Source organism: Branchiostoma floridae, chromosome 4 (genome assembly GCF_000003815.2).
Source record: "Branchiostoma floridae strain S238N-H82 chromosome 4, Bfl_VNyyK, whole genome shotgun sequence".
NCBI classification, from domain to species: domain Eukaryota; kingdom Metazoa; phylum Chordata; class Leptocardii; order Amphioxiformes; family Branchiostomatidae; genus Branchiostoma; species Branchiostoma floridae.
The window spans coordinates 22,812,845-22,828,659 of record NC_049982.1 but is presented as its reverse complement, the minus strand read 5'-3'; the positions used below and the strand labels follow the sequence as shown (position 1 = coordinate 22,828,659).

The window sequence follows — 15,815 nt, the reverse complement described above, 5'->3', positions numbered from 1 at the left end:
GCTGATAGTTCCCTTGATATGTCCCTGCCACACAACAGGAGGATCGATCGGCAGACCAGTCTGCGAGCTCTAATCATGAGAGGAACTCTGGATCCGTGGCTCGGGCTGGCATTGGTCCGTCTAAAGGCATGGAGTCCACGGTTTGAGTTCATCCCTGCAAAGTCTACGGCTGTGCAATACCGGCAGGTTGAGACTGCATCGTAACCCCTGCTTAGGCTAGTACATACTAATACGTAGACTTATTTTCACGGAGAAACTAATGAAGAACGACCTTGACTTAAATCTAAATTCCTCCCCTGAATAGCGACCATTTGTTGGCCAGGAGTACCTGCCTAACGTTAGAGCGACAAGTCGCTTGATCGTGCAAACAGCCTGGCGACCTTTGCATTCCGATGGTAAACATTAAGAACGCTCTCTCATTAACCACATTGCAAACACTAACAATCATATATCAACAGACTCTCTTTTCTGCACACTCTCTCCCGCCTTTTTCTATATGCTGTTTGTTGTACATAGCAATGTGCACAATGGTATTTGGTTACACCCCCTTTCCAACGCTAAACTACCAAAGATCTAACGCATTGCTCAACTAATTTCATAGAGTCTTTTGGCGTTAAATCGTACTTTTTATCGTGAACTATGTTATGATTAGAAAAATCAAAGGCTACACAAAACTTATGTTGGTCGCTGTACGGTCGCTCAGCGAGCGCCATCTAGTGGAAAGTAGGCCTGACACCCCCATCACCCAGGAACGGCGACCTGGCTGTGACTGAGCTATTTTACAGAGCGCTCGACCAGCTTCGTAGATCAAAAACACATCTTTTTACGTTATGTGTGTTTTGTTAACATTTTATTAATACTTTATCATTTTTATAATATTGAACTTCTGGAGTCAAGGGATGAATAAACCAAATTTTGGTCACTGTATGGTCGCTCAGCGCTCGCAATCTAGTGACAGGAGGGTCGAAGTGACATGAGATCTCTAAGTTGTGATAACCCCGGCTTCACCGCAAAGTTAAACATTAATCCCGGCTACAAGCACTGAGTCCGCTGGTAATACCGTCACCATCAAGGCAACCGTCACAAGTCGAGCACCACAGCCTGGAGGCAGTTTACAGTACAATCGTCTCGGCGACTACAGGGAAACATGTTGGCCGTTGCTGTGTTCTCTCTGGCCCTTGCTGCGTCGTGCGTACACGCACAAGGTTGGTGATCTCTCTCTTCATGTTGTGGTCTGTGGAGGGGAGGGCATCGAATCATTGACCACCTCCTAAGCGATTGTGAAATAGGGAGGGGTACAGAGTGGAGGCTAAGTGTTGACTATTACTTGCTGTTCGACACATTGAAGAACAATACCTTCCTTGTTTAGGAGAGAGACAAAGAGAAAGAGAGAGAGAGAGAGAGAGATAGTTTGGCGGCAAGTCGACATGCAGCAAATCAACTACGTTGCTACTTTGAAATTAGCACGTGTGAGATCCCCTTCTAATCTAATGCTTCTAACCGTTTCAACGATTTTCTTTATATTCTGAACGCGTCGTTGAACGCTGTATCGCGTCAGAGTGTGCCTGATGTTCCTCCCTAGTCGTAACACTGTTATTTATATCACTGCAGCGCATAGAAGGTCAGAAGATCTATTGTTCGACAGTCGGTCAAAGTGAACTGCCTTCGTTTTTGATCGCTCTGGCGGGACCAATCTTTAGGACCAATCCCACAGCGCTTGTAACATCAATAATAAAGGGCTATGCTATTGAAGGGTAAAGAACAGGCTTGAAAGGCTTTCGTATGTCAGATATGCACTTTACCTGTGCTACTACATTGCCTTGCATATTAAAGGGAAAATGCCATGGACAAATGATCGGTTCACATGCATGATTATGCAGCATGGCGGACCAAGAAGCCGTGTCCTGACCATGCACGCCATGTAGCGTTATAGCTCGAGAAAATCGGCCTGGTGTATATGGGACGGATCGGGTAGGATCGCAGACATGGATGTTTGAGTGAAAATTGAGAATGAAAATGTAAAGAACTCAAAAGGGTGTTGAAGAAGAACACTTTTTAAAGAAGACAGATGTTGGTACCAAAAGGCTACATATACTGCAATCTTTCGCGAGGTCGACATGAAACAGATGTTCAACGGTAACTTATTAACCAAGAGAGACAACATTCCGTGTACTTTCCTTACAACAAAAATAGAGCCACTCGGATGGGACATGAAGCCTTTTTTTAGGAGAGCCACAACTCGAGCACGTTGAACAACCGACCAGCGCGCCTATATATTCAATGAAAAGAATACGGGTCCTTTTCGGTGTGGTTGGATCAAACCTTATACAGTCTGTACGCAGCTTGTATGTATGTAGAGTACAAAACTAGTGTATTACGCCTAAAGGCATGCAACTGGATGAACGGTACAAAGTAGGTGATATTTAAAAACAAGATCGAAGGAAATGTCTGAGCCTCCAACGATCAAGGAATTCACGGTACAGATGGTTCGGTCCGTGTAAAGCCGGCTTTACAATTCATGCGGACGCCGGCCGAATTTGTAGATCGATCAGAGCTCGCCGAATGTCAACATCGCCCGAGTATCGGCTGTATTTTTCGCTGAAAATCTGCCCCCTTTACAAATGGACGGAGCCCGTCCGACGTCCGTCCAACACAACTGATTATAATTTGTTAATGAGATTGTACTATGTGTTGAACATGGACGAAGTCAGAACTGAATAACCTTGTAAAAAGCCAATATTTGTGTCAAATTTAATTTCTGAGTTGCGGGATAAATGCAGGACATGAGTGGAGTGGACGGGCACACTGAAAACAATAATATCAACAGGAATGTTGTGATACACCAATCCGAAAACTACCACAAGAGCCATAAAGTGAACAGACCAGCCTTATTCAACATAATACAATAATTTTGACGTTACGGAAATCGGGCGAACCTCGGGCAAACCTTGGGCGAACCTCGAGCGAAGGCCGGCAAAGGCCCGTTCGAGTTTCAGACTGGAAACCTTCAGACATGAAGAATATATGATCTCACACATCCAACCTATAGCAAAAAAAAAATAAATACGAAGTACTGTCTTCGTGTCCAATTCCCTTACATTATAAGAGGTACGCAGCTTTCTTAGAAAAGTTCATACAGTAGTCTTTATTTATCTTATATTTCGGAACAAACTGTTTACTAAAGATGAAAGCCCAAAACAAAGGCACGTATTCAACACAGGTGTCAAATTGATTAGGTGATAGTTGAAATTCTGCCGGAGCCCTCCCGAGCTCCCAGCGACACCAGCACAACGCTCGCCCAAAGCACGTCCAACACGTTAAAAGTCCGACGGAATATCGTCCGGTTATTGCAGGAAGCCCGAACGAGTCTGGCGCGAGGCAGAAGACTCCGGACAAACTCCGACCGAAAAAGAGAGAGTCAAAAACCGTCGGGTTGCCGCCCGAGTATTGGCCAAGTCTTGGCCATTGCTCGGGCAAGCTCCGGTCGAGCTACAGGCAACCCATTGACTAGCTCTCCGAGCTCAATACTCGCCGCCGAGGCCTCGCTGAAATTAAGCGCAGCTGCAAGTGCCCCGCAAACGCCGGCCGAGCTGCAAAATATCGGCCGAGGCCCGCATAATCGCCAAAACGCCGGTCATACTCCGGCCGAAAATGTCCATTTGGAGCTCGCCAACAACTCGGCCGAGCTAAATTCTTTATTTGTAAACGGGGCTTAAAGGGGGCTTAACGATGGTAGGAAAGCCTCGTGGGATCGGTATGTACACAAGGACGTGTACATAGCGGTATAACATTTACCAAACACTATACCAAGTTATGTGTTAATGCGACCGGGACATGATCTCTGTTAGGTAAACCCATATTTCAACCAGCTGGAGGGACGATTAACACCTCCCCTCTACATGTCGTTCTATTGTCGTTCAAATTTTCTTTTTGCTTATATGAATCGGCTCAAACCCCCTACTAGCTTTGCGGTGCCGGTCAAAGGTATCATGCAGGCATATATAAGGCCATGTTGACTTTGGGAACGCCAAAAGTAATGCGAGCGTGTGAATGAAAACAATCCCCCCCCCCCAAAGAAAACGACCTTTATCATAAAATGATATATCATGTTATCTATCTTACTGTTTATGTGAATATGACAACTTTGGTATCATCATGTGCCCTTGTAAGAACAGCCCATCTAACAGGTGTTCCATGTTACTGTGAAGGCTAGTAAACACCCGGCCTGAAGGCTCAGCGTGTGTGGCACCCGTCAGCGGTCTTTATCAGTCACCAGCCGGGGTTACAGAGACGAACCGAAGGGGAAACGCATTCCCCCAGCACCCCCCCCCCCCCACACACACACACACCTCCCCCAAGTTATTTCCATCTGTGGAACATTGCCGTGGGAAGGACCACTGAAGCAGTACTGGGGAAGGACATTGTGAAGTCAACATATCTGTATCATTGTAAAGATTGCAATCTGGTACGGGTTTGCAGATTCTTTCCGCGTAGATCCCAATCTGAGCATGTGAATTTCAAGATATTCCCTTAAAAGATTGTCGATTCATTTCACTTCTCTAGATCAATGGATTGAATGGTGATTTAGGGTCTATAAATAAGAGACTGTCATAACACGTTCCTAGTATGCTGACAGAGACTCCGATCCGGACTTCCAACGGTAGACCGCCCCTCGAAATCTGTACTAATTCTACCTGACCACAATGTCTGTCCAGATATAACGTTATATAATCTAAAGCGAGCGCGCACACAGGCACATGCACATACACAAACATACACACACTTGTACACGCATACATATTCATATATAAACTTCAAGACAAAATCTTGTAGATGTGCGAATACAATCAATCACCATCACACTCATGTTTATCTCTCTAACGTAGATGGACCTTTGCCGATCGTCTTCACGCCAACATTCGGCACGCTCATGGGAGGAGACGAGCTAGTTTTCACAGCGCCGAATATCACATCAAGCGGAGGACAGGTGTACTGCAGGTTAGTTAGCACTTCTTACGAGCAGTTGCCAGCAAGAGATGACTTGTATCGTGATAGGAAATACGTCAAATGTGTCATCACAGAGTCGTGCTGTCTTAATTACCTTCGCCAAGAAGGTTACGTTTTCAAAGCCGGATTTGTGTTTGTTTACTGTGTAATTCTTTGTAGGTAGGATTTGTGTTTGTTTACTGTGTAACCAAGGAGGTTAAAAATCAAGAGGCCTCCTGTGTAACATTAACTTTTTGTAGGTAGGGGTCGGGAAAACGATGGTCAAGTTAAATACTGCAGCAGAAATTTATGTTTTGATATCTTGTGTTAGATAGCTCTGGTGGTTAAGGCCCCCTATCAGCTTTCTTTGAAACTTCAGGGGGTGATTTTGTTTGAGACTGACATAAGGCGTGTCAGGGTTAAGGCATCGTCCTGACTTTTTACCATGCAAATGAAATAATTGTTCTGTATACAAACGACTTGGAGACTACAATTGTAGCACAAACTAACGCAATAGATGGTAAATAGACATTCACATTCTAAAATCTGCCATTTTTGCAAAGGCCCATATATGGCAATAAAACATTCCCCTGTGGTTCAGGTTCGGCGTGGTTGACCAGGTGACAGTAGCAGGTGTGGTCGGACCTGACGGACTCACCAGGTGCGTCACACCTGTCCTGTATGAGATCGGACGGGTCCCCTTCCAGGTGTCTGTCGACGGAGGTTCCACCTACAGCTATGGCGCCAACTTCACTGCAGGTGCAACACTGGTGTTCTCGCTCTTTTAATGACAAAGAATGTTATTGCATAATGCCCAACCAGACACAAATATATGGAATTAGATTCCAAGAGAATGATAAGAAAACTAACGTTATATATTTTACTAACTTATAATCTACATGCGTCCTCTCTCTTCTTAAAACACGTCTAAACACCCCCCCCCCCCCCGATATCGTAGTTAGATGATCGTGGTGCCATTTGACAGATTTAGATGCAGATAGACCATCATCAAGGGGGGGTTATACCTATCAATGAAAGTAACTCCCTACCCCTTCCAGCGCTGGGTATGGAGGGTGTCAACCTGGTGGATAGAGACTCTAAATGGCAGCGTCCCATCAAGTCCGCCACCTCTCCGCTGGACCTGGCGGCTTGGCGGGAACTGATCAAGGAACAACTAACCCTGACCTGGGACCGGGACAGCTTCGACTCCGCATCGGTCAACGTGGAGCTTTGGGGGTACAAGGTAACAAATTGTGATGATGTCTTCCGTGAATAGTTTCATCAGGTTGAATAACAAAGAGACTCTGTCTTCTCAACTATTGCTTTATTCGCGCCAACGTTTTGGTGACTGTCAGATACGGGCACAAACGGAAGTATTTACAATGTACAGACTTCTTGATTTGATTATTGTTAATGCAGAAATGTTCGCGGTGGATTAATGTTTGCGGTTTCGCGGCGGCCGCTTCACCGCGAATTTAAAGCCACCGCGAACATTTTTCCATAACAGTAAGAGACTAGAGTGCATGGTGCTACCGCGAAATTAAAACCACCGTGAAAAGTCCATTTTCCTAAATCCCCGTGAACTTAAATGCATTTACAGTATGTTTGTGACCGCATTTGAACTGTAAGCCGCGATACCTGTGCTGTAGTACAATGTGAGCCAGTCAGAATTGCCCTGAAGAAGTAAGGTGTACATGGTCCTCTAAATGTTGGTGTGAATAAAGCAATGGTTGTCTCTTTATTCAATGATGATATCTTACAAAAATATTTCACAAAGAAATCAATTAGATTAACTGCATCCTCTTTAGAGTTACGCAAACAGATGAAAACTACCTGCTAACGTTTCGGAACTATAATCCCTCTGCTATCTTGCTCTAGGCAATGACGATTTCTTACCGCTAAAAAGCGCTTCGGCGAAAGGGACAACTGCGCTGTAAGGGATTGCATCTATCTGAAAATCTTTAGCTTGAATTAGTTGCTATTACATAGAATGGAGTCTTTAGCGATTATCACTGTCTATCTGTGAACGACGTTGTTTTGAATACAACAGCTCCGTTGCAGACAATACATTCTTAACCTTTCAAACCGTCAACATGGTTCAAATTTTTAGGAGGAAGGGAGCCAAGCATCGTGGGACTTCATGTACAGCGTTGCCCGTCAGGTCCCTAACACCGGCACCTACACGTTCAGTCCGGAGTCTACACCGGACAGCGTGTACCATACAGGCAAGATACGGGTTAGCGGCTTCACCCAACAAGAGGGAGTACCGTGAGTTTACTCTATAACTATTCTAAACAAAATGGGAAACTAAAATGAACAATTTTGGTCCTTATAGCCCATGTGTCACCACGTAGATTCTATCAACATGTCGTGTTCTTTGTTTAAGATATTTTAATTTCCACTCGTTAAGATATTTCCTTGTCAGATTCAATCTTTACAACTGGATAAGGTTCTATGATAACTTCCGCAAAACTCAATTGACATCCATTACTCTTCTTCAGTGGCACAAGAACAAGTTGGTTCATTCCTTTTCCACTGTCTTCGGAAAAGAAGTCAAACCCAGTAACCTAGAATCTAGAGTTAGCCTTTAGACTAAATTAGACAGATGTTATATAGTTTTACACTTTTCGTACCTTTTCATGTTACATGCAATTAGCCCACGGGCAAGAATTTGCAATAAAACTTTCTAAAGTAACTAATGAGATGTAAATGGATGGAGAACCCGATTCTCTGTATTTTGTTTGAACGCTGTAGGAATATCCGGGCTCTATGGAGCAATGTCCACGCCTTAGCTTGGCAGTTTAAAGAGCTGTTCTACCAGGACCCTGTGACGTGGTCCACTCAGCGGTGCATGGCATGGCGGGAGGCGGAGAAGGACTTGCCGAACTTTGTTCCCGACATGCCTCCCTGCCCCTGCACCTTACAACAGGCACTTGTGGACACCGGCCGTTTTCAGGTACAGGACATGAAATAACATATTATAGACATATAACATAGAACGGACTGGAACGTGCCACTGCCCTACCGCAATGTCGTATCACTTAAATCTCTAGCCGAAAAGTTTTATTGCTAAATTGATAACTTTTGAAACACACAAGGCCACTCAGATATTAATACGAAAGGGGATTCTATTCAATAGGAAAAGGATAACAAGAATAGTCCTCAAAAACATCCTGGCGATGCATGGTTCTATTTCGTGTACTTGTATAAACGAGGACAGTATATATATATATATATATATATATATATATATATATATTATACATATAAATATATATTTTGTGCCGTGTGTTGTAGTCGTACTTTCTGCTCTTATGTTTGTGGTTAATGCTTGTAATTTATTTTTATTGCCCAAGACCTACTCGTCTACATCCACTAAAACTACTGTGTAAACCTTTCCAGCTGGACACCGGCTGTGCGCTGTCGTTAGGTAGTACCTGTACTTACCACCCTGGTGCCGTGCACTGTGTCAGGTCTATTGCTGCCAGGTAAACTGCTCAACTTTTCACCATCTTTTTAATTAGCCCTTAATGGTTTTAACACCATTTACGCTTAAGTATAGTCCATATGCTGAAAGCACGTCTATAACGCCAGCACTTTTCTAGAAAAAATTTGATTCAGCAGTTTTTTTTACTGTGACTTCCACCACGACACGAATTTCGAAATACATGTGAGAAAGTATTTCAGTAGATTTTGTGATTTGATAAAGGTAACTGAAAGACAAATCTGCCATTTTTATTAGATTTCCGCATTTTATCGTATTGTCGTAAAATGTTTTTATATAGCTGACAAATTATTCCTCCGTTAAATACAACATGATTTTCAGTCTAACCTTGGCTCATGCAATACATAATCTTGTGCAATCGCTATTTTGCCACTGAACGCTTTCCTTTCACAGATCCTAGACACATGTTTATTCCTGTACTCCTCTTTATGTTTTATTCTGTTTATCAATTGTTTATATATCTCCATGAATACTTCGCAGCCCTGACGGAGCGGGGCAGCAGTGTTGTTACGCCGCGGACGGCCGGGAGTTGTTCACCGGAGACACGGCCGGCGGCAGCACCCCGGACAGGGGCCATGTGTTTGGAGCGCCACCTTACAGGGTAGGACGGTACTCCATATGTCAGTGGATCCAGCTGTCATTTGTTGTTTCAAATAGAATTGTTGTGTTCAAAATCCAAAAATCGACGCCACCATGTACAGTAAACGCAGGGACGCCCTGAATGGATAGTTTTGTAGGGCTTGTAGCTAGATGCGCAAAGGTTCAGTGTAACAGGTCTTTCAGTGTGATAGAGATCAATGGCATTCAGTATAGGCTAGTTAATTGCACAACGGATTACCGCACGCTTCTGTTAATTGCACGGAATCCCCAAATCCCGCGGGGTGGGGTGCAACTGGATTTATTTATTGGTTTGGCTGTTCAGAATGCACAGCCAGGGCTACCCAAATAGCCCTGCTTCCAAAAACAGGGATAATACATATCGAACAGGAAAGGCAACTGGGATAACTTCGCTTTGTTGAACCATCTGGATAATTGCACGAAATCTGCTCCCAAATGAGGTGTGCAATTTTAAAAACGGCTTGTGCTTGCGTCTCACAGTTAACAGATCTAACAGTATGATATGACTATATCGTCGATTTCCCAGGTTCCACCCAGGGTTCCATCATACTCCCATTGGATACACGACGTGACGACGTTTTACTACTGCTGCTTGTGGTCCGATAACTGTGACGTTTACTTCGAGCTGCGCCCCACTGACGACTGCACCAGATACGTCCCTCCTAAGGCTGGTAGGAACGCTCTTCTACATAGGAAAACAATACGGCTCTCATCATATCTCCATGAAATGTATAGAGTTTTTGTGAATCTTCTAATGTCATAGCCACAGCCATTAGAATTGTCAGTGACAAAACCCCCTTCCTTTTTTCATTAAACAATCCGGTCTATATATTCCTCCCATCAAGGGGTCATTTGTCGCCCCCATTCAACGGCTACTTAACTGTCCATGGATTATACCACACTACTCTTAGGAGGGATACGTCGGGATGAAAAGATGCAGTACATGAGGATACTGCAAGGGGGCCTGTTCAGTCTTGTGATCTCAATACAAAAGTTACTCATTGACAAGCAACTAGATAAGATTTGTTGACAGTCAGGAGTGAGCCCTAAGCCTTGAGTCAGAACTTAGGACTCTCAGGACTTAGGGCTCATTACCTGCCTTACGATCTGTGTGTGAACTGCAGGCGCTGTGTTTGGAGATCCCCACGTCATCACGCTGGATGGGAGGAGCTACACGTTTAACGGTCTTGGCGAGTACACACTTCTTCAGGCTGACGACATCGGGCTTCGGATCCAAGTCAGGACGGCACAAGTGTCGAACGCACAAGGTGACGGGGCTCATGACACCCCAACTTTCTCTCATTCACGGAAGAACTTAAAAGTTCTCCTCTGAAATCATTGAGTACACTCAAATTTTGAAAAAAAAGGGGCCTTTTGTCTTCCTCTGCATAAAAAAAGAAGCCAAACTCATGATCAACTTGTCTACTAGTAGACATAGCCAACATTAGTGTTTAGTTCATTATGACAATAATGTCACTCACTGTCCTTGTCACATGTTTCACTGAGGGTTTTCATTGTCTTTCTAATACCAATGAGGTTTAACGTTATAACCTTTACACCTTGTGTTTTTGCTAGGTGAACTTGTGCATGCCACTGCCTGCAGTTCCTTTGCCATGCGTGAGGGGGCGTCCGACACAGTAGAAGTCAGATTGCCCAGTGCCCGAGACACGGAAGTTCCTCAAGTCCTGGTGAACGGAGAAGTGGTCAGATTCGATACTCCAGTCATAACTTTATCAGGTAGGACCACAGTTTGGTAGTAGTACATTTGTACTGACATTTTTTTCTGTTTTCAACCATTGTCAAATAAGACGGCATGTGAGTCTTCAGCCTGTATTTGCTACAAATATAAAGTTGTGGGGCCAAACTGCATCAACTCCAGATTGCATTAAAACCCCTACATGTGTCATAGGACAGGTAACGTTATCATATTACGTTTGATGCAATGGCGTGAAAGAGTATACAGTTACCCTATCCGTTGCACTGGTATGCTACTTTCCTAAGCTCGTGCCCAGAACATAATAGCTTCGCTTTAAATGGTCCGTTGGCCTTATTGGCGTTAGGGACCTTTGGGAGCGGACCAAAGCCAACAAGGCTGGACTGTAGACTAGAACATAATGCCTATACGGTTTAAAGCCTATTCTCTTTCGTCCTATTTGGTCAGCGTTGTATCGAAGTAACACTAAAGTGTGACTAACAGCCGTTTCATACGATTTCTCTTTATATACACAACTTAACATGTAAACCTACATGCACGGGAAGGTACACATGTACATACGCAAACACTACCTTATCGTCTGACGTTAAGGTGAAGTGATACTCTCTCTGCAAACTTGCCTTCTCTATGCTCGACTTCCTCGATCTGATCTCGAGCATGAGAATGATTTTTCTACGCCCCCCACAGGTGTCTATGTTGCTTCTGTGGTTCCCTCCAACGTTACCGTTCATTTCCAGTCGGGTGTGGGGGTGGAGGTACGGAGCGAGGGCGGCCTCCTGACCGCGCTGGTGCTGGTACCGCCGCAGCTGAAGAGCAAGGTAGATATCATAAATCTGAACTTTTTTGGGGGATTTGATTTGCGGAAACAGAAAAAACCACTTTCATGAATCTAGAGGTTCTGGGTTTAAATCCATAGCAGACTCCAAGGTTGCGCCCTGGGAAAGGCAATTGAAATCTCCTCACTTGACACAGGTAAAGATAAGTAACTTGCTTTGGTTTGGGACATTAAGTCTCAGATGGGTGTAAATCTGAGGTCTCGGATGGGTGTAAATTTGAGAACCTACCACGATTATATTAAAAAGTAAGAGACTATCCTATCCTACTGTGAGTGGATCAAACATCACAGTCCGATCTTACTCAACTTGTATAACGTTACTGGCCATGCAAAACAAAGAAAACAAACAAATGTCACAGCAACACTCTTCAGCACCATGGACAGTAACAGATGCAGTTAGCTGGAGGTTTTTTCAACACTACGTTAGCTCAGTCGACTTACCTTATGTTATTTTGAATTATTTCTCCATAACAAGGCAAAAACTTTATGGCCAGTTTGAAATATGTTTGCTCAGACGCAGGGCCTCTTGGGAAGTTGGAATGACAATCCTGACGATGACTTCACCACGCCCTCTGGCGATACAGTTCCGAGTACTGCAGACCAGATGACCATCTATAACGACTTTGGAGCATCATGTAAGTCTTTGAGTGTAGTGCTCAAATATCATCTATTGTCAATTAAAATCGAAAGTAAGAACTGAAGGTAAATATGGTGGCAATGTTACTTTATAGTGTGTTTTATATTTGCATACATCACCAGGTTGGGTCCAAGCCAGAGTTGTAGCCAGCCTGAAATCATTTTCAGTCCCCTTGATTTTGAATGGGAATCCTATCGAGCACCGAAGGCATGGCGTGACGTTATGCGTCATTTTTAGGGGGTCTGGGTCCCAGAAATTTTTTCAATCAAGACCCTCTGAAACACTTTTTCCTGCATTTTGAGGTGCAATTTTTGCTTGTAGACTAAGCTCTTCAATGGCATCTGTTTTGGTGAAGAAGAACACATGGGTTTCAGTTTTTTACATCTTTACATATCAATTTTTGTCTGTCCCAGGGGACGGAATGGGGAAAACGTTTTTCAGTCCCCAGCTGCAAAATTCCTTCAAAGGACTGAAGGACAGGTGCTGGCTACAACCCTGGTCCAAGCACTTAATTTAGATACCTGTCAAAAATACTGGGGTATGGCCAATCCAACGCATCTACTTTATGTGTGCCTGCGTACCATTTTATGTAGATCGTAACCAGTCGCGTTAATTTCACATTATTCGTAGCCAGACGTAGAACGTAATTGGCGCCTGAGTTTTGCTAACGCGAAGCCAGCCTGTCACAATCCACTTAATTACATTACAGCTGCCGCCTTTCTGAATTTAGAGTAGTGTTGGTGGTATCACTAATGTAGGCCACCTTTCATACATCTCTAGAAGTTGTGCGTTGTAAGTTGTAACCTCCTCTTTTGTTGTCTTTTCTCCCTACATCAACGTTTGCTTTCAAAAGGGGCGGTCACGAGCCAGACATCCCTCTTCGTGTACTCCGCTCAAGAAGAAGCGATGTACGCCGACAAACATGACCCCGACTTCACACCAATAGTCAACCCACCAGCCTTGCCAGCAGAGTCTGCCGAAGGTCGCAGGATGGCGCAAATATGTGGCGACAACGACCAGTGTGTGTTCGATTTTACCGCCACAAGGAACGAAGTTCTGGCGGCAAGCACTCGATGGGCACATGACTGGTATCAGGCGGTCAGTAAAGATACCAGGAAAGGTGTGCCCTCTTTTCAGTTTTAATGAGGACACTTTTTTTATTTGCTGAAAGTCACCACATAATGATAACAATACTCGAAGGCAACTTGAGGTTAAGGGTTACGAAAACCTAAATGAAAACTTGTGAAATAAATGAGAAAGCACACAAGAGAAAAATGAATATTTAGAAGTCTGATATTGGCGGGTACATGGAGAACTTGAATCCCAAACCAAGTCAATTTCAAGTCCTTTTGACTGTCACATCCACAGATTCCTTATAGCTATTAAATAAGTTAATCTTCAAACTGTCGTAAACATCAAACTGATTTGAGGCCTAAAGAGATCGATTTGGGGCGTTCACATTTAGAAATTTAACCGGGTTGACGTCCAAAGTAATGTAGATCGATTTTATTTCTGCATATGTGTCTACAGTCTAATCCAGAAGCTATGTTGTGTTTCAGTGGCGACCTGTCCGTACGTACCCACACCGGAGCATGGCTCCAAAGCCGGCGGCCCCAGCTACGTGGAAAACGGGACGGTGACCATAGCGTGTAACGAGGGTTACACGCCTCACCCCACACGGACAGTGACGTGCAGAAGGGACGGGACATGGGACGGTGTGCCTGGCACCTGTGTCGGTAGGGGGCGCTTTGACTCTCTCTCTTTCTCTGTGTTTTTTGGGATCTCGGTTTTGGTGATGTACATTTTGAACATGTACATTTTTTAACATTGATGGTCTTGATAATTGGTAATAAAACGCATGATGCAATGTTCATTGGTTAGCATCTCATTCATGTTCGAAAGTTATCACTATATCAAACTGACGTAATGTGAACATCAACAACAGCAACAAACAAAACAAAACAAAGCACAGATCATAGGTGTTGGCATCTGGGGATCTTCAGTACATCCAAGGAGGTTAAAGAAGGATTATCTATCAGAAATGGCTGCTTGAATTTGCAATAACAATTTGCCTTTCATACAGCTTCCAACGCTACCACGGCTGCAGTTGCGGGAGGGGTGATAGGTGGCGTTGCTGTGCTGTGTGTTGTGATAGGGCTGCTTGTTTGGAGGATGAGAGACGACAAAGAATCAACAAGGTAAAGTTCGGAGCATATTTTACAAGATAGTTTGTAAGACAACGTAACAACAACAGATAGAATATATCTGAAAGACTGTAACAGCAATCTTCAGCACTAAGGACAGGTACAGTAAGGTGGAAGTGTTTTCAGCACTAGAGAGACACTGCTAAAATTGTTCCGAATACTAACGTTACCTGAAAACACTTAGAAACAAAAAAATATTGCGTAGGAATATCAAAACTGGTCTTACAATCTTGACAGGTAAACAGACTATCAGAATATGGACTTCCAGCCATTTTTTTCTCACAAAGTCCTGTGTTTAATGTTTTAAAACTCTTATAACATTACTGTTTCTTTGATTTGGTATCCAGATCAGAAGACTACAGGGATGACAGCAAGAAAGACTCTACCCAAGAAACATAGCAGATGAACGGTGTGCAGCTGTAGCCTACATCTGAGCAAATCAGGCAGTAATTGTTTATCATCATTGACCAGTTGGAAATCATCATTGACCAGTTAGGCTATCACTATGGACATTTTCTGTCTTTTCCAGCTTGGTCAAAATTTGGAAAGGCAAAATAAGAGACAAAATGCAAATATTTGAAGACCTACAGCCACTCTCTTATTGGTTGAACTGCTAATTGCCATACTAATCCAATGATTGGTTGAATTGCTAATTGTGATGAACAGTCAAGTCTATTCTGATGCAAGTTTTAAGGAGAGAAGTAAGTCAAGTCTGTGTTGCACCATTGATTTAGACAGGAATATTTCTACATAGACATAAGGCCACACCAATTTAATTTCTTGGTTCACGGATTTTTTCATATAAAATATGGAGCGATAGGGCGAAAAAAAATAAAAATTTAAAATGGTTGGGGTAAAGATAAGGGCTAATCCAAAACATAAAGAATAAAAAGTTTTCAGCTTAAAAAAAGTACAAAACACTATTACTGTACAGTATCAGCACCTGTTTGTTGAAAATTACAAAAGTAGTGTCAGTTTTTATGTTTGTCCCATTCTTCATGAATAAAAAATATAACTGGAATAATAATACCCACATTTTAAGGAGCTTATAATATAAAGGCCAATTTGCTAACACCAGAAAGTTGGTGAATGGTTTCATTAATGGTGAAAATTTGCTGAGTGGTAATTTTTATTTTTATTTTTTTTTTCCAAAAAAAGGAGTGAGCGAATTTGTGAACAAATCAATTAAATTGGTATGGCCTAAGTACCATTTTTGTAAGTTTGGTCATGTTTTGTTAAAGATAGATAATGATAGACTTTTTAAAACTGGTGTTAGTGTCTTCGACATGCCTAGCATTCAAATGACGATTAGTATC

General features: G+C 43.2%; 1 protein-coding gene across 1 annotated transcript; it reads left to right on the top strand.

Annotated features, from left to right (window-relative positions):
* The first annotated feature begins 1,034 nt into the window (after positions 1-1,034).
* On the top strand, positions 1,035-14,960 carry LOC118413509 (sushi domain-containing protein 2-like). The gene is made up of 17 exons (XM_035816952.1): positions 1,035-1,205; positions 4,887-4,998; positions 5,588-5,745; positions 6,045-6,229; positions 7,097-7,254; positions 7,741-7,942; positions 8,389-8,474; positions 8,972-9,092; positions 9,636-9,780; positions 10,234-10,377; positions 10,685-10,846; positions 11,511-11,641; positions 12,173-12,293; positions 13,149-13,415; positions 13,855-14,031; positions 14,379-14,493; positions 14,847-14,960. Exons 1-17 carry the CDS (start codon positions 1,148-1,150, stop codon positions 14,896-14,898), a joined length of 2,394 nt encoding a protein of 797 aa, XP_035672845.1. The 5' UTR covers positions 1,035-1,147; the 3' UTR covers positions 14,899-14,960.
* The last annotated feature ends 855 nt before the right edge of the window (positions 14,961-15,815 follow it).

What these genes read in the sequence shown, in the direction of transcription:
- LOC118413509 (XM_035816952.1), top strand. Translation starts at nt 1,148, where the DNA reads ATGTTGGCCGTTGCTGTGTTCTCTCTGGCCCTTGCTGCGTCGTGCGTA. An exon ending in GGAGGACAGGTGTACTGCAG is followed by an intron (nt 4,999 to 5,587) that starts GTTAGTTAGCAC and finishes CCTGTGGTTCAG; the next exon opens with GTTCGGCGTGGTTGACCAGG. An exon ending in TGTGCCTGGCACCTGTGTCG is followed by an intron (nt 14,032 to 14,378) that starts GTAGGGGGCGCT and finishes CCTTTCATACAG; the next exon opens with CTTCCAACGCTACCACGGCT.